Raw genomic sequence first — 16,482 nt, 5'->3', positions numbered from 1 at the left:
GCGTCACTAACACTTTCGATGTCCAATGGACAGATTTGCATGTCTGAGATCCGATCATAATATAAGCAAAATAAAGACGACAAGAATGCTACTTAAAGGTCCAGTGTAGGTCCAGGCAGACATGGAATAGGATATCGTAACCATGTTTTCATGCATGTACAATCATCTGAATAACTTAAAAAGAGATTTTTTTTTCTTATTCAGATGATATTTTTATATCTACAGTGGGAACAGGTCCTCTTCCATGGAGGCCACAATGTTGAAACTCCATGTTTCTACAGTAGCCCAGAAAAGAAACCAAACACTGACTCTGGACAGGGCCTTTCAAGTGTGGTTTCTCCCTTTACACTAGGTAGGTGGGGGTGATGGGAGGAGATTGCAATGCAGCGATTACACCACTAAATGCAACTAAATCCTACACACTGGACCTTTAATACCAGCTGTGACTAGATGCCATCATAGATCAACCACATTGTCAGAATCGCCTTTGTATGCAGCAACAACTCGAGTTCAACATTATTGACTCAAGCTGGCACCTGTTCCAGTTCAGTTAATGAGCCGATGGTTTGGAGCAGCAGTGGAAGGTATTTTCCCACATTCATCCTTTAGATCAAAGTCTCTTTTGCAAACTGTGAGCACAGACCGCTCTTCTGTCAATACTTTGAAGTTCAGTGTTGATACAAACCCCCTCTGAGAGGCGAGAGTTTCACCCAGTCCATGAAATTCTCACACAGAAAATACGTCACACATTGTCTGGATATATTTGGATGCGTCAGGATGTACATGAGTAATTGCCTTTTTAATACATTTAACTATTTCTGTAACACGATCATCAGTGAGGTTATTTGTAGTTTCTGTGGGTTGCCATGGAGAGAGGAATATTCCCTGTTGTGTCTCAACTTTTCTGTTGAACTTTTTCCCATCACTACACCGTGTAGAGAGAGCAGAGAGGCAAATTATAACTACAGATATGAAAAGTCAACTATAATAGCAAATGCAAAGCAAGACTATTTATATAGTCAGTTTCATTACCAAGGAAATACACTGTGTTTTACAGAGAAACAAAGACAGTCAAATGAATGTTTTAAAAATGTGGATATGTGGATCAGACACTTTTATTTTGAAGGGTTTTTCATGATTAAAACATATTTTGCTTTCTAAAATGTTCCTAATTTAATTTAAGGGAAGTAAATATGTTTCCGTGTTGATCTTTCTATTTTAACAAGAAGACCAGTGATGGTTTTGTTTCACAAACCCTGTATTGTTTTAGTTCCTCTTTTTATTCTGGACTTTTCTCTGGGAAAAACACAGAGAGCATTTAAGCAGGAAGGACTATAAATGCTTTGTTCCTCTACCCACTACACCAACTTTTCATGTTTAAGCCTCGGAGCGGATGACAGGTCTGACAGGTCTGACAGGCACATAATATGAACAAAGCACAAAAGTTTCTCATCAAATTCTAAAATTAACCAGACGCCAATGCAGAGATCTGCTGTGATGTGAACACATTTTGCTAAAATACAAGTACAAAGTCATCTCGTCTCTTATTTGTGGAAAGCCTACATGTCTGTCCTGGATTCATCAAAGACTTTGAAGCTGTTTAATGTTGGCTCGGGGTTTTATTGATTAAATCCATGCCATTTCTCATAACAGCCACACAGGCCCGATCAAACTTAATTTACAGTATTTAATTGAAGAATATGTCCCTGTGTTGTGCTCAGCCAACCACAGTTAATTTACTTGAAACACAGTGCAGCTTCATTCAGTTACTGCTACATTTAGTAGTATTAATTAATGTTTATTTATTTGAAGCAGTAGAAGAAGTTCAAAAAGATAGTGTTGTGTTCAAATGTACTGCATGTTCTGCGTCATAGTTTTATGGATGGTAATGCCGTCAATCAGTAAATCATTGTACCTCTTTGGTTTGATGGATTGCCATGAAATATTGTACTGATGTTCCTGAAGATGAATACCAATGACTTAGGTGATCCTCTGACTTCTAGCGCCACCATGAGGTTGTGGTTTTGAGTGAATTATCTTACCATCTAGTCAGTGGATAGGCAAATTTTGTAAAATTTCTGTTTGTACGTTAGCATGCTGACACAGTAAGATGAACAGGGTAAACATTATACCAGCAAATATGACTGTGTGTGTGTTGACTTTGTTTAGTTTGTGACTTTTGGAAGTACTTTCTTAATGTCACTCATTATCTCCCACCCGTTGCCTTAATTAACAAATCAAGACAAGCTTGCAAATTAATAACGTATAAAAAGGTCAGACTCAAGTTTGATGAACGAGCCATGTGTTCAAAGGCAAGACGTGTATCAAGAATAAAAGTTTTGAGGTTTGACTGGCTACAGATTATTAAATCAGATTATCATAAGGGTCCAGCAGAGACATGGATAAATAAAAAATGTATTTCACTTTTTCACAGCACTGACTGAGCCAGCTTTGACTGTCACTTTTTAATTAATCAGTGAACATCAGATCAGCTCAGGTTTATTTTAAACTTAATTTGCGAGGAAGAGCATCAAGAAGTTGGGTTACCATGGTTACCTGCATCTGGAGGTGACCCAGTTATCTTGGTGACTCATGTTCAGCAATCCTTCAGTCCTTCAAACGACCCCCTCTGCTTCCTCCCACTCCCCCACCTGCTCCTCATTTTTCCTACCCAACTCTTGTTAACCTTAAGAAGGGAAACACCTCCTCCTCCTCCTCCTTCTCTAGCACAGATCCAGCACACACAGCTCTGGCCAGATGTAGTGATGTACCGCTGCACTCAAACAGAGCTGCTGTGTTATTTTAACATTCTTCAAGACAAATTACTGGCACTGGCTGGCTCCAGCTGACAGGATATCTGTGTGTCCTCAAGACGTCCTAAACTAATGCAGTTAAAACATTAAAAATGTGGTATGCAGTGATTAAAGGACTTATTTTGATTGTTCCATCATTCAGTGAAAATGGGGTGCATATTTTATTTTATGAATCTTGAATTCTGCTTGTATTTAAATGGCAACTTTTCATGCCCGTTTTCAACTGACAGTTATTTTTTCATAAAGTCTAATGGTTTTATTGTCCTGAGGTCTTTCTTATGCTTTAGATATTTGTGTATGTGTCTGCTGATTTTCATTTTAAGGATGGTCGTTGTTCAGTGGTTCGGTAGCCACCACTTTGGTCCAGACGTAAATAAATCGGAAAGATTGCTGTGAAATTTGGTCCAAATATTCATGAGCAACAGAAGATAAAACCTACTATATGTATGTAATGGTGTTTGTGAATGACCAATATGTATGCATCTAAATAGCAAGACCATCGGTGTGCAGTTTGCTCCATCCAACATGTTGAGTGACTTACTGTTTATCTACACATACAGATATTGGCTATTAAACATATATTTTATATCCAAATGAACAGGGCTAAACGAAGGAAGCCATTGTTGATCTCCAGAGAGGATTAGTGTGATGTGATTTTCTTTCCCTGACCCATTCATAACTGTGTTGTCTCTCCTCACCACAGTAACTGCCCGTGCTCCCTGGCTGCCGCCTTGGCCAGAGCCACAGCAGACAGCCTCCTGCAGACTGACCTCTCCATCCACCACCTCAATAAGACTGTAGAAGATGGAGCTGACCCATTACCACGTGAGTCCCCGGAGAGCCCACGAGACTGCTCTCTCTCTCTCGCACACATACTCACAGACAAATTAGGTCTCTCTCTCACTTCATCCCACACACATACACAGGCATGTAACCACCAGGGCTTTGTCCCAGTTCTCCCCCGCAAAGCTGCATTAAGTGGTATTTGACCACTAGAGGGCAGAAAGTAGGCTCCAAAACATACAGCTACGAGCCAGGATATACTACGTCCAACATGGGCCAAAAGATTTTCATTAAAATTACTTGGATAATGTTGAATTTGTAGGTTTTATTTGAGAAATACCCACAAGAACAGCAAATGTGTATTCATCCACTGCTGCAAATAGTCCCAAAAAATGCACTATTCGCTCCTGATTGAGTAACGTTTGTTAAAAACTACAGTTACCAGCTGTTTTCGGAGAGTACTGTCCCTATTTAATAAATCAAACTATGTATTTATGTCTTGTTTTTAAAGATTAACGTCTTCAGTAGGAACTGATTTGAACACATTGTTCATTTTTGTCTTTTCACAAGGTTTGTTTACAGTAACAAAGATATATAATATTGCCTATCTTATCCTTTAAGATAGGTCAAATGCAGGGAATAAATCATGTTGCACAACTGTACTTCTGTACTTTAATCCTGCCTTAATCAGGCCGGTGGTAGCCAAAAAAATAACACGATGAATAAAGCTCAAACTGTTCTGCACCTCACTGCGTGTACTTCCTCAAAGTATTTTCTTCTTGTGTTGCATAACAGCCAATCACATCCTGTTTGATGTTGCTTCGTTGCACTCCACTGCTTCTTTTTCCTCAGCTTTTTTGCAAGGTGTTACGGGTAACCCTTGATGCCAGACCGAGTGCTCGAACATCTTCATTTGGAGCAAGAGTGGGCAGACAAAGTGTTTCAATGCGTGTACTTTGAGAAGGTGGAGGGGTGAGGGTGAAGGGAGGAAATGGGACACAGTGTAAGCCTGTCTGTCTCTTTCTTACTCTCTGTGTCTATCTCACAATAACATATTTAGGAGAGCACAGTGAGACATACGGAGAGAGACAGAGAGAGAGAGAGAGGACGATGGCAAAGACAGGATAGACTTCTATACCTCCAGCTAACATTAGTAGGTCGAGCCCATGCACACACACACAAAGGCTGAAGTCATGATGCCACTTCTGGGCTAGCCTCTGTTCCACTAATGTCTGTAACTTTATGAAAAATTACAACAGATCCCTGTGGGGCCTCATTTTCTCTGGGGATGGGGACTTCTCCAAATTAATTTTTTGACACAGCAGAAGACTTTTAGCTTAATATACACCCTGAAATCCAGATGAGAGATGATCAGAAAATGATGTCATGTATCTAAGTTGCAGTGGCTATATTTGCCTCTCAGGCAGTCTGCTTTAACTTACTGGTAGATGTATCACTTAACTTGGTGGATGTTGTTTTGTCTGAGAGGAAGATCTGCTGGCACCATACAGAAAGCTGAAAAAGTGCTCTCCCAGCATGTTTCGCTGGAGTGAACATCAATCAAAGATGAAGCAGGAAAGTGCTCTTTATACATTGAATTATAAATACGACATTCATCTTAAAGTAGCAGCTTTTTCAAGGAAACTAAACATTGAGCATAACTGATGTAGCAGGTAACATAGCAGCTCTAATCACTTTTATATTACCATTATTATAGAATGCACAATGACCAATTTTATCATAATTTGGTGATTTCTAGAATGAAAAAAATAAAACAAATGCTTAATTGTGTCCTCAATATAGCGTAGTTATATCAAAATAAAGGATCCTTGTCTAGACATATGGAGTGAACCTTTGTCAACAGGAAATATTGTTTAATCTCATGCATGATATCAAAGTCAGCGTGATGTTGAATGAGGTTTTCTGACTTCTGGAGAAAAGTGTCACTTAGTTTGATGACTTCTGTGTGCCACATAATTAATAATGATAATCATCTGTTGATAAACTACAGAAAATATCTGTGACGTCATTCATCCGTTTCCGGATGTGTGAAACTTTTTTCCGTCACCATCGGCCAGGTAAGAGCCCAAAAAGCCAAATTTATTTTTGTGATATATTCAAAGGGGAAGAAGGAAGTGGCACAACCAAAGAAATAAACACCACAATGTATTTTATTACAAATCTTGAGAACTGAGACCTCTTAAGAAAGATTTGTTTTGAAAACTAAATTAAATATAAAAACTGCTATAAAAACTGCTATAACTTAATAACCTTTGAAACTCTTTGCTTGACTATGTTTGTGTGTGTGTTTGTTTATTTGTTTGTTTGTTAGAGATGGAGTCTGTGAAGCTAGCCCGGCTGGTGTTTAATAGACTGTTTGAGATGTGCTGCCACTGGCTGAAAGAGCTGCCCTTCCGCCGCCGCCCACAGCCGTACTACGAAACATCCATCCACGCCATCAAGAACATGAGGCGCAAGATGGAGGACAAGCACGTCATCATTCCTGACTTCAACACACTCTTCAATATTCAGGTAGATACAATCTGGCCAGGTGGTGTAAATGCCTTTTATAATTCGTAGACTTCATGGAGGCGATACTTTGAATCAGTCTTCCAGATTTGGTAGCTGGATTTCATATATTTTATTTTATTACATAGTTTTATTGGATTCATAATATATAGGATTAAAGTCACTGTTGTACAATCAACAACTATTATTCTAGTTTGAATACAAGGAATGGACATCTTAGTTAAATCTTTGGGGAAGGAAACTGTCATATTTACTACCTGCAGATGTGTAGTATTAATGTTAGATGACTGTGTCTCTCAGGACCAGGAAGAACAGGCTTACTTTGCTGTGTTTGACGGTCACGGCGGCGTGGATGCTGCCATTTATGCTGCCAACCACCTCCACGTCAACTTAGTTCACCAGGAATCCTTCAGCCAGGACCCCAGCGAGGCCCTCTGCAGAGCCTTCAAAGTCACAGATGAACGCTTTGTGAAGAAGGCATCACGAGAGGTAAACACACATCTGCAAAGAACCGAAACACAAAAAATGACTTACACTGGACAATACTAAGTAAATATCTTTTATGTCAAAGCTGAATACTGTAACACGTGTCTGTGTCTCGCAGCACCTGCGTTGCGGCACGACAGGCGTGGTGACCTTCCTGCGGGGTCGAACGTTGTACGTGGCCTGGCTGGGAGACTCCCAGGTCATACTGGTCAGGAGAGGACAGGTTGTGGAGCTGATGAAACCACATAAACCGGACAGAGAGGTAAACACACTGATGCATGAAAGTTTGTATCACACTTTAACTTATAGTTTGCCCACAGCAGAATCACATTCAGTCAGATCAATCAACCTTTGAGTAAACTTGACTTAAATAATGTTTTCTATAGACGGTGACCACATTTATAAAGATATTACATTACTGGTATAGAGATATTTTTTTTCTTGCTTTTCTTTCTTTGCTTGCTTAATCTTTGGTTGTTTGGTTACTGTATGTGCCAGACTATTTCTTGGCTCTGAGCAGTTGGCAGGCAACCAGTGCCATCAAGAAATAGTCTCACTCGTACTCATTTTTGTGTTGCTATAACTGGTAATTAGTGATCCTTACAGATGCTTGTAGGCAAATTCTGTTACCCAGCCTGGACCCAAGACCCAGGTCTTTATGAGAAGCTAAGCTAACCTGTTGGCTGTTGCCTTACATTGAACTATTCATGTGTGTGTCAGAAGAGAGATCTTCTCTTGTTAGTCTAAAAAAGCGAATTAGCATATTTTCCATCCAAATGTTGGATTATACCTTTAAAGTGTACAGATATTGTCCATAGAAGAAACTCTCAATCACCAATCAATCATAACTGTTCTACAGAAGAAACATCATATACTGTCTATAACGAATTGTTGCAAGGAATGGCAGGTTGAGATTGCTGTGTCATCGCCGTTTTGACCACCTCTAAAGCCAAGTGTAATTCATGTGTGTGTCTGCAGGATGAGAAGCAGAGGATCGAGGCTCTGGGAGGATGTGTGATCTGGTTTGGCACATGGAGGGTTAACGGCAGTCTGTCTGTATCCAGAGCAATAGGTAACGAGTAGTTCAGTCAGATACTCAGTATACCACATATGTTAAAGACATGACACGAAATCCCTGCTGAAACTGCAGGAAACTTTGCTGGTATGAGCAGCGCTAACAGAATAACCTGTGTTACCTCGACAGGCGACTCAGAGCACAAGCCCTACATCTGTGGTGATGCAGACCATGGTATCTTCCCATTGGACGGTTCAGAAGACTACCTGATTCTGGCCTGTGATGGCTTCTGGGACACAGTGAGTCCAGATGAGGCGGTGCGCGTGGTCAGTGACCACCTCCAGGAGAACACTGGAGACACCACCATGGTAGCCCACAAGCTGGTGGCCTCAGCCCGTGATGCGGGCTCTAGCGATAATATCACCGTCATAGTGGTCTTCTTGCGGGACCCCCGCTCCCCACCACCCACCAGCACAGAGGACGAGGAGGAAGGTGTGGTGGAGGGAGAAGTTGAGGAGGAGGAGGTCACGGAGGTAGAAGAGGAGGAACAGGAAGATGAGGAGGAGGAAGACGAGGCAGTCAGGGTAGAGCGAGATGGTGGTGAAGGTGGCAGCACTGCAGACATTGGGGGGAAGGGTCGCGGAGGCTGGCCCCTGCAGCAGTGCTCGGCCCCCGCTGACCTCGGCTATGAAGACCGAACGGACTCGTTCACGGACAGAACAAGCCTCAGCCTGTTGGGGCCTTCGCTGGAGGGCCGCATATCTCTGACCGAGGGCTCAAGTCAGCCCTGCTCCGACTTTAGCATCGACCTCTTAACGACCTCCCCCATCTATCGAGAAGAACGCCCACAGAGGCGCAGGTCCTGTATCCCTTTTCAGGAGCCCAGCATCTCTAGCTTCACGGACCCACTGTGGCCCCAGACAGCCATGCTGTTAGGCCAGGCAGTGAGGCGAAGCCGCAGGCTCACTTATGGTAGGCGCCGGTTGGGCCGGAGGTGGCCAGGCACATCCAAGGAGCTGCTAGGCTTGTTGCCATTTAGCCAGTTGCTGCCGCACAATGAGCGCTACTCCAACAGGAGGCCCGGAGTGGCAGTGCCTCATCTGCCCTATGATAACACCATCTGAAGAGGTGACCCAAACCAAACCATCTCCTTCATTTATTCAGTCCCACTCCCTGCCCCTCTGCCCATCCTCCCACCTACCCACCTCTGCCTTCAACAACACATCTTTCTTTGATAGTAGGTAGTTGTGGCTCCTGCAGTTGTTACGTGATTATTGAATCTCTGTTGGAAGAGTGGTGCTCTCTGTCCTAAGCCGAAATGTTCCCCAATGTAAAGCTGGCCCACTAAACACAAGCCCTGCTCTTTAATGCTGTAGGTAAAGCTCAAAACCATATCCTCTCCATCGATCAGTCAGCATGAAGCCAGAGCTGGAAATGCAGGTTAATAAGATGTGTTCAGACTGAATGTGAAATCAATCTGAGAGCCTGTGTGACTCTGCCTCATGCACGAGGATAAACAGAGAGGCTTTCAGGAGTTCCAGGTACATTTTAAAATCAATCTCGTGTACTTTCGATGTGTACTGTTAGCTTAGAGCTTAAGTCTGCATTGGACTACAAAAGCTGTTCAGTGCAAAGGGGCCAAAAGTTCACTTGCATTAAGTCTGAACACAAGTTTAATTTAAATGCTCGGTCGCTCCACACTCTCAGCAGCATCTTTCAGCAGAAATTATGTATTATGACACATTTGTTGCTCTCAGGTACATGCAGAAAGAATACATTACACTTCCTGGACAAAACTATGTGGACAGTATAAATGGGCTGCAGGGGTTTTGCTCCCTTCCAGCCACAACAGCATTAGCGAGGTTGGAAATAAAGTAATTTCTTGTTACTTATCGGACGATATTAAACCACTACTCAGATGTTCATTAAGCTAATATTAGCTGGAAATATTGGCCATGCCGATCGGGTCAGGTCATGCTCTAGTTGAAGAAGCCTTCCTGAAACCGTTCCCACAAATTCAAAGGACACTTGTCATTGTTGCAGTACAGTGGCATTAAGAGAAAGAGACCAAAGCTACAAAATACTTTGTGTATCATCACTTCCGCGTATATTTTTTTTTGTGCATTTAAGAGAAAAGACATACCACATACCAGCAATGTGACTGTGATTGCTTCATTATTTCTCTTTCCTAAATGTTGCCCAGGTGCAAACGCAGGGTGACGTGACACATATCTTTTGTCTTGCTGCTGAGAAAGTTGAAACGACTGAGCATTACATTAAGCTCTGATGGGCCTAGCTTTCTTCTGTGTCCCCCTTAGCAATCTTTTGGTGGCAGATGAATAGAAAGTTCATACTGGAGAGGAGGCTGGAACAATTGTCGCTCCTGGCTTCTGGGACTGAAAGCACATGCTGTTCTTCCCCCTCCCATACAGTCAATGACCCAGCCATTATCCAGCCACAATTTGTCTTCAGATAAAAGCACTTAACACCGGATTATAAAAGATTAGCAGTCACTTACCTGAATAAATGCTTCATGTAGTCCAGTATTCCAGATGGGGATATAGTCCTGGAATAAGGTTTTTTTGTTTGTTTGTTTTGTTTTTTGAGGGGGTTGGGGTATTTAAAAAATATATTTTTGTTATAGTTGTCATTGGGCCACATAGCTATTGCAAGTATTTGAAGTGTATTTTCTTTATTTTACACAAAACCCACTGAACAGAAGTATTTTCCAGCAGGCTTGATAAGTGCAAACCATTTAACGTTGGGCCGGGATAGTTGAAAGCTGCAGAACACGTGCCTTCCATATGTGTTACTAAAGCCTACGTCCTTTACACGCATATCCACTACTAACTATTCATGTGTTGATATCATCATTAAGGTCAAGTCTGGCTTGTGCTTTCAGTCATATTATTATGACTATGTGCCACTTTAAAAGAATAATTTGACATTTTGGGAAGTACATTTATTTGCTTTCTCGCCAAGAGATAATAAGATTGATACCACTCTATGAGCTAAATATGAAGCTACATCCACTAGCCGTTTAGCTTAGCTTAGCATAAAGGCTGGAACAGGGGGAAAAGCTATTTAGCTTAAAACAGTTTAGCTCTGTCTTTTGATGTTTGCGGCATTTAGGTGCAAATTTACGAGCCTTTAAAGGTTCAAAATGAGACTTACGGCAGGGGAAAAACTCCTAGCTTAGCTCTGCCCAAATGCAAAAAGAAAATCAGCAAACTATTTGTGGTTATTGCATCTCTGTTTGTGTATTCATTAAATCAACAACACAGAGCTATTTTGAGAGTTTTATGCTAAGCTAACAGGCTGCTGGCTGTACAGCAGTTTAGCGTGCAGACATGAGAGTGGTAGTTAAAGTGAATAAGCATATTCCCCAAACTGTCCATTAAGATTCAAAAACATAAAGAGAATCTGCACATTTGTGTGCCTCAGTAGCTTGAGGTTATAGAAAAAAAAAGTTTTCTATCTTTAAATAAAGTTGTGGTGTTAACAACCCCTACAACACAATACTACACAGCGAACATCCCAGTCATCACCATTTGCTATATAGCTCCTGCTACTAGTGTAATCCACTGAGACGGACTCCGCAGAGGCCCCAGAGCGCCTTTATAATTGGATCTTTCTCCGATCTGATCTAGATTCTTCAATGGAGTACCCCCACTCTGCTGTCTAACACTGACAGTGCAGAACTTAAGTTAATGTTTGCAGCCCTCTTTCAGAGACTGAACTTGTTCGGAACACCTGGCTAAGAAATAAAAGCCAGTCTTCTATCTGCATTCATTGGTTTCATATAACACCAAATATGATAGGTAGTCCATTCTATAGAGTTCGTATTTAATGCTAATTCATAACCATAATCAACAAACAACTATGTACTCATCAAATTATAATCCTCCCGCTAAAGTATTATAGTACCTAATACCCAGTTAACTTGGTGAGACTGATCTGTGGAAACACTGCTTTAAATGTGTAACTATCTTTGGAATACGCACAATAACGTAACTGTATCTAAGCATACTTGATGACTGTAAACTAACTGTACCACACAGATGTTATGAAACTATGAAATCGTACGTAAGCCCTTTCAAAGTACTAAAATGACCCCTGTTCCTTTTAACATGCTTGAACTCCTTTGGTTGCCTCTTACAAATGACTGTTCCCTAAGCCCAGCCCGTCTTAGTTACTGATGGCTGTCAAACATTTGATTCTCGCATATTACGCATATGAAAACGACAACGGTGGCTCATTTACATATCAAAAAACAATGGGTCCTCAATTTTAAACAGACGTTACACAAAAGCAGCCACATTTGAACTTCCTATTTTGGCTGAAATGACACGTTTATTTTATCCTAGCTAGCTAGTGTTGTGTCTGGTTGATTTGGAAACAAGAACCCTGTAAAAAAATATGGTATTAAATACGCCTTTGATGGCTGCATACTGAAGAGGACATAAGGCAGAAAGACTGAGGGTAATACTGCACATTCCAGGCAAAAAGTTAGCATGCCGGTTATGAGATTTATGTTATACCGTTTTAATTTTTAACTTTACATATTACACTTTATATAGCCCCATGTACGCCGTTTTGACATGCAGTGAAATGAAAAGTTTGACAGACCTGCCGTGCTGTGTTACAGTTTCTAAGCTATGATTGGACATTTGCATTTCGGGGGAATGGGCTTACCGATTTGTCATTTGGACACATTAATTCCCTCACATTCCCAAACATTCATTCCACATTGTTTGGTTAATTCAGTAAATGTCAGGATTTTTGTAATGACCAGGTTCTGTAAATTGTGCCTCCACTTTCCTGGCTTATGAAACACCCACAAGGGGTGTGATATTGAAAACAGGTGATTCATTAGACAACAGGTACTCTTTTATTTTTTTCATCTTTGACAAAGAAGGCAATCACCTCCCCTTTTGGTCTTGCTGGTAGACGGGGACTCGCCTTTACTTGAGCTCTCCATTGTTTCATTTCACTCTCCTGTAACCATCCCATGGACTGACTAGTGAAGAGCATCAGACTGTCAGTGGAGCAGAATGTACCTCATGTCCCAGAACATCCTCAAAGACTCTGCAAAGTGGGTCGACATGAGGTGGTGTGTCTTTGGGAGATCCTTCTTCTTCTTTTCCGGGGGCGTCTATCTATCAGGAATGTACTGTCGAGACACTCAACAAACTGAAGCCACTGGATCCCTTTGTGGGAGTGTCACTACAGTCTCCAGAAGCGTTGGTTGATAGCCGAGAGAAGATGGGTGAAGCATCTGAAAACAATGGAAATCACAGTCATTTCAAATATTCACTTAGGCACGGATGCGTATGTATATTATAAGTACTAATATTGAGTTGAGCAAATGCTGGAGGAGTGTACATATAATAATTGTCTTGTAAATCAGTGGTTTTAATCCATGCTTCAGGAGGCCCGACTGTTGGGTCACATGTTGGACTGTCACAAATCTCCCACCACCAGACTGAGGTGGATGTGGGAATGATGTTATTGAACCGCTTGAGAGGCATCAGTCTATAAACCCTGCCTCTGCCTTCAAGAGCTGCTAAAGCATAAAAAGGTGTTGAACCGGTCTGGCTTTCGTTGGAGAGTTGTAGTGTCCCATCGTGGCCTAGCTGCTGTTTCACCCCGCTTTCCTGCCCTGACATGAATACAGATCTGGGTAAAAACATCCATAAAGATGTTAATTATCAACATAAAATACTCATCCCCAATCTGCAGATTCGACTAAAAATGTTGTATCAGTACCAGCCTTAAAAAAAAAAGAAAACACATCTTGCCAATCAGAATATATCAGTAGTTCGTAGGTTTTCATTTCAAATCTGAAGGTGTTAGATGATTAGCGTGGTGTTGATTAGAGATGAGGAACACGGTAAAATGGAAAATTGAGCCTAACTTAGAGTCACTGTGTTGTCTTTTAGATCACCGATGAGATCTTTTAACCGATCACACAGGGCAGTAGAGAAGAGGGATCAAGGGTTTTTCTCAGGATCTTGTTATAATGACAATGATTTCTTTAGCCATAGTTATACACAGGGAGAATGGTGAATCCTCGAATTGATGAGAATAAGAGCTTGATCAGAATGTTAAGCAGACATTATGCTTTCCATGGTCACCATCTTGGTTTAGCGTGTTCGGATTTAAACATTTGCGGATTTGGTAAAAAGCAAGTAGTGGACCATTTTGAGATGAAATAATAGGGTCAGCGCAAAATGGCTGCTTTGAAAAAGGTCTGTTGTGTGTGCTAAGTAGAAACCTTGGCATCACCAAGGGGAACGTTTCTGTACCAAATGTCAAGGCAGTCCATCCAATAGTTGTTAGGATATCTCACTGTGGACCAATCATCATGGGACTAACCCATCCCCAGAGCCAGACTGGCTCTGGTTCTTCTTACAATGAGACGCTACGTCATTATAACAAGATCTTTCTTTGTGTTTCTTGTAAATGGTAGCAGATCTGCGCTGCCATGGAAAACTGCTGTGTGTACAGACTGAAGCATGTTGTATTTGTGGCCACGCCTCAGAGCAGCTGTGCAGTGAAGCAGTAGTTTTCTGTCCCCTGTGATTCACGGTTGATTTTTTCAAATCACTGATGTAGTTTCATGGCAGGTCATTGCACTGCACTCTGGAGGGAGAGACGTAACACAACAGTGACAAGGATCCATGGGTCGCTTTCACCAAAAACCTTGTGAATTAGTTATATAAAGTGTTAATCATCATATCAAAGTTGTCACTGTATGAGCAATAAAAACGTTTACCATCATTCCTTGTGGTAAAACCTCTACCTAAGCTCAAGAAACATACACGTCCTCCCTCCCTCATGCTCTGCTTACACTAAAGGTTCCTCTGAGTCGGATGTTTCCCTCCCCTAATGACGAAAGTAAGCAGACGTTCAGCTCTGCTCTCCCATAATCACTGTCTAACTATAGGGCCCTCCATGAATCTGCACTGTGTGTCTATGTACACAAAAAAGCTTTTCTTTTTCTCTGTAAGCAATAATGACGTTGCATTAAAAGGCTCTCTGAGGGTTTGTCTTCTGCTGAAGGATGCAACAAAATTGTAGTTCTGTCAGCCATACTTGAAAGGTCACAGAGCATAAATACTGAGTTCCTGAAGTTAATTTCCTATTCATTTTTCCCATAGAGATTCAGATTGGAGTGATAATCTGCTGCCCAGTGGTAAAGTTCATTTACCACACCCCTACACCTCCTGTAAGAAGTTTGCGACCAGCTCGAGTTTGAATGTTAAAAGTTAAATGAGCTGCACGACCACGGAAAAATGAATGTGAAGCTTTCTTCTTGCTGTGATAAAAGGAGGCAGGACATTTGGGTTGTTTCGGCATTCCTCAGCAGTTTGTGTACATTTGAAAAGATTGTCTGGTGTTTGGACCTCTTGGACCCATGCACTCTGTTCAAATGTAGGCCAGTGGCTTCATGTGGATGAGAGGGGGCAAGGGGCTAAGATCACCAAGGGCTGTGATAGGTCCCGACCTACAGACCTGTCCTTCTTGTCCTTTATAATGGAAGACAAACCCCACGATTGGCTCTTCTTCAACATGCAGGTTAGGTTTAAAAAAAGAAAAAAAAAAGAAACAGTAAAACACATGTTGAGTACCTGTATTATCTGTGTTCCTGTAGTATATAAATATGTGTATTGTAACTGGTGACTAATTATCATGTATATAAAGATTAGACCAAGGTGATGGCTGGTGGCTTTTCTTTCTTGGAGAGTTTTGATCTTTGTCAGTTTGGTTTCTTTGGTCTTCTTTGGTCTGCTCGTGATGATACGACATTGAATTACCCACGATGCTTTCTCTGTGCATGTGTAAGTCTTTTGGTGACATGCACATGGACAACGTGGCCGAAATACTAATTTTAACGTGGCACTGGATACATCTCAGATACTTTTATGCACCAGCTTCAGTTTAAATGTTGTTAAATAACCCATTAAATTAAATTTAATTAAAAATGTTCTAAAATGAAAGGAGCTGGAGGGTGAGGTAGGGACTATTCAGTTGGTTGTAATCTGAAACTTTACCACTAGATGCCATAAAATCCTACAAACTGGACCTTTAGGATTAAACATATAATAGGTGTGTATAAGTACAAAAAAGCAGCATCTACTCGGGGCTTCTTCTCACAGCTTCATCTGACTTGTTTCTTGTTCCACCGAATGAATTATTTAAACGTCACGGATAGTTCCAACTGCTGAAGAAAGAAGACAGAAGGAAGCTCAAAGAAGTTTTGAAATTTTCCAATATTTCACAAAAGGCAAACATTCAAAGCAACCCTTCAGACAGTTGTAAACAACATCAGAGATGCTCCATCTTTGCAAAATAGAGCCATCTGTGTGAAACATGAAATATAAATCAAAGATGAGTTTACTAACAACATATTAATGCTCCAGAGTTATGAAAAAAACTATTATTAGGGTCAACAGGTAGTAATTCTTTGTGTAGTGAATAATAGGAAACCTGAACAAATGGTTTTCATGTAGCAGATTGAAATATCAGAAGCCGCACAGTGTGAGGAGCGATGTGATGCTGTAACAGGGCTTTCATGTGGAACAGTGCTGTCTGCTATTACATAAACGGCTTTACAAAAGTGAGCAGTCCTCCACATTCTTTCTATAAAAAGACTCATCGGTTCACCCCACTCATAATCTGGCTTTATTCTTTCCATTCCAGCAGTTTGGTGCTTTGAGGGAAAAAAGGTTGATGAAATCCAGACAGAAGGAAAGGACATGAGGGCTCTTCTACAAATAATTTATCAGATTTATTAACAGTCTGATTTGCTGACGCCACTGGGCATGCATGAGAAGTGGAGACTGACTAATG

The 16,482-nt window shown here is 41.2% G+C and overlaps 1 protein-coding gene across 1 annotated transcript in view; it reads left to right on the top strand.

Moving 5' to 3' along the window:
- The window catches only part of ppm1e (protein phosphatase, Mg2+/Mn2+ dependent, 1E), a 39,654-nt gene extending 24,310 nt beyond the window's left edge, over positions 1-15,344 (top strand). The window contains exons 3-8 of the mRNA XM_010730853.3: positions 3,517-3,638; positions 5,929-6,128; positions 6,426-6,614; positions 6,730-6,873; positions 7,590-7,683; positions 7,816-15,344. Coding sequence (XP_010729155.3) covers positions 3,517-3,638; positions 5,929-6,128; positions 6,426-6,614; positions 6,730-6,873; positions 7,590-7,683; positions 7,816-8,750 — 1,684 coding nt within the window. The 3' untranslated portion in view covers positions 8,751-15,344. The remainder of the gene's footprint in view (positions 1-3,516; positions 3,639-5,928; positions 6,129-6,425; positions 6,615-6,729; positions 6,874-7,589; positions 7,684-7,815) is intronic.
- The last annotated feature ends 1,138 nt before the right edge of the window (positions 15,345-16,482 follow it).

The sequence above is a fragment of the Larimichthys crocea genome, chromosome XXII, assembly GCF_000972845.2.
Source record: "Larimichthys crocea isolate SSNF chromosome XXII, L_crocea_2.0, whole genome shotgun sequence".
Lineage (NCBI taxonomy): Eukaryota > Metazoa > Chordata > Actinopteri > Sciaenidae > Larimichthys > Larimichthys crocea.
The sequence above is the reverse complement of the archived record's forward strand: the minus strand, read 5'-3'. Positions and strand labels throughout refer to the sequence as shown.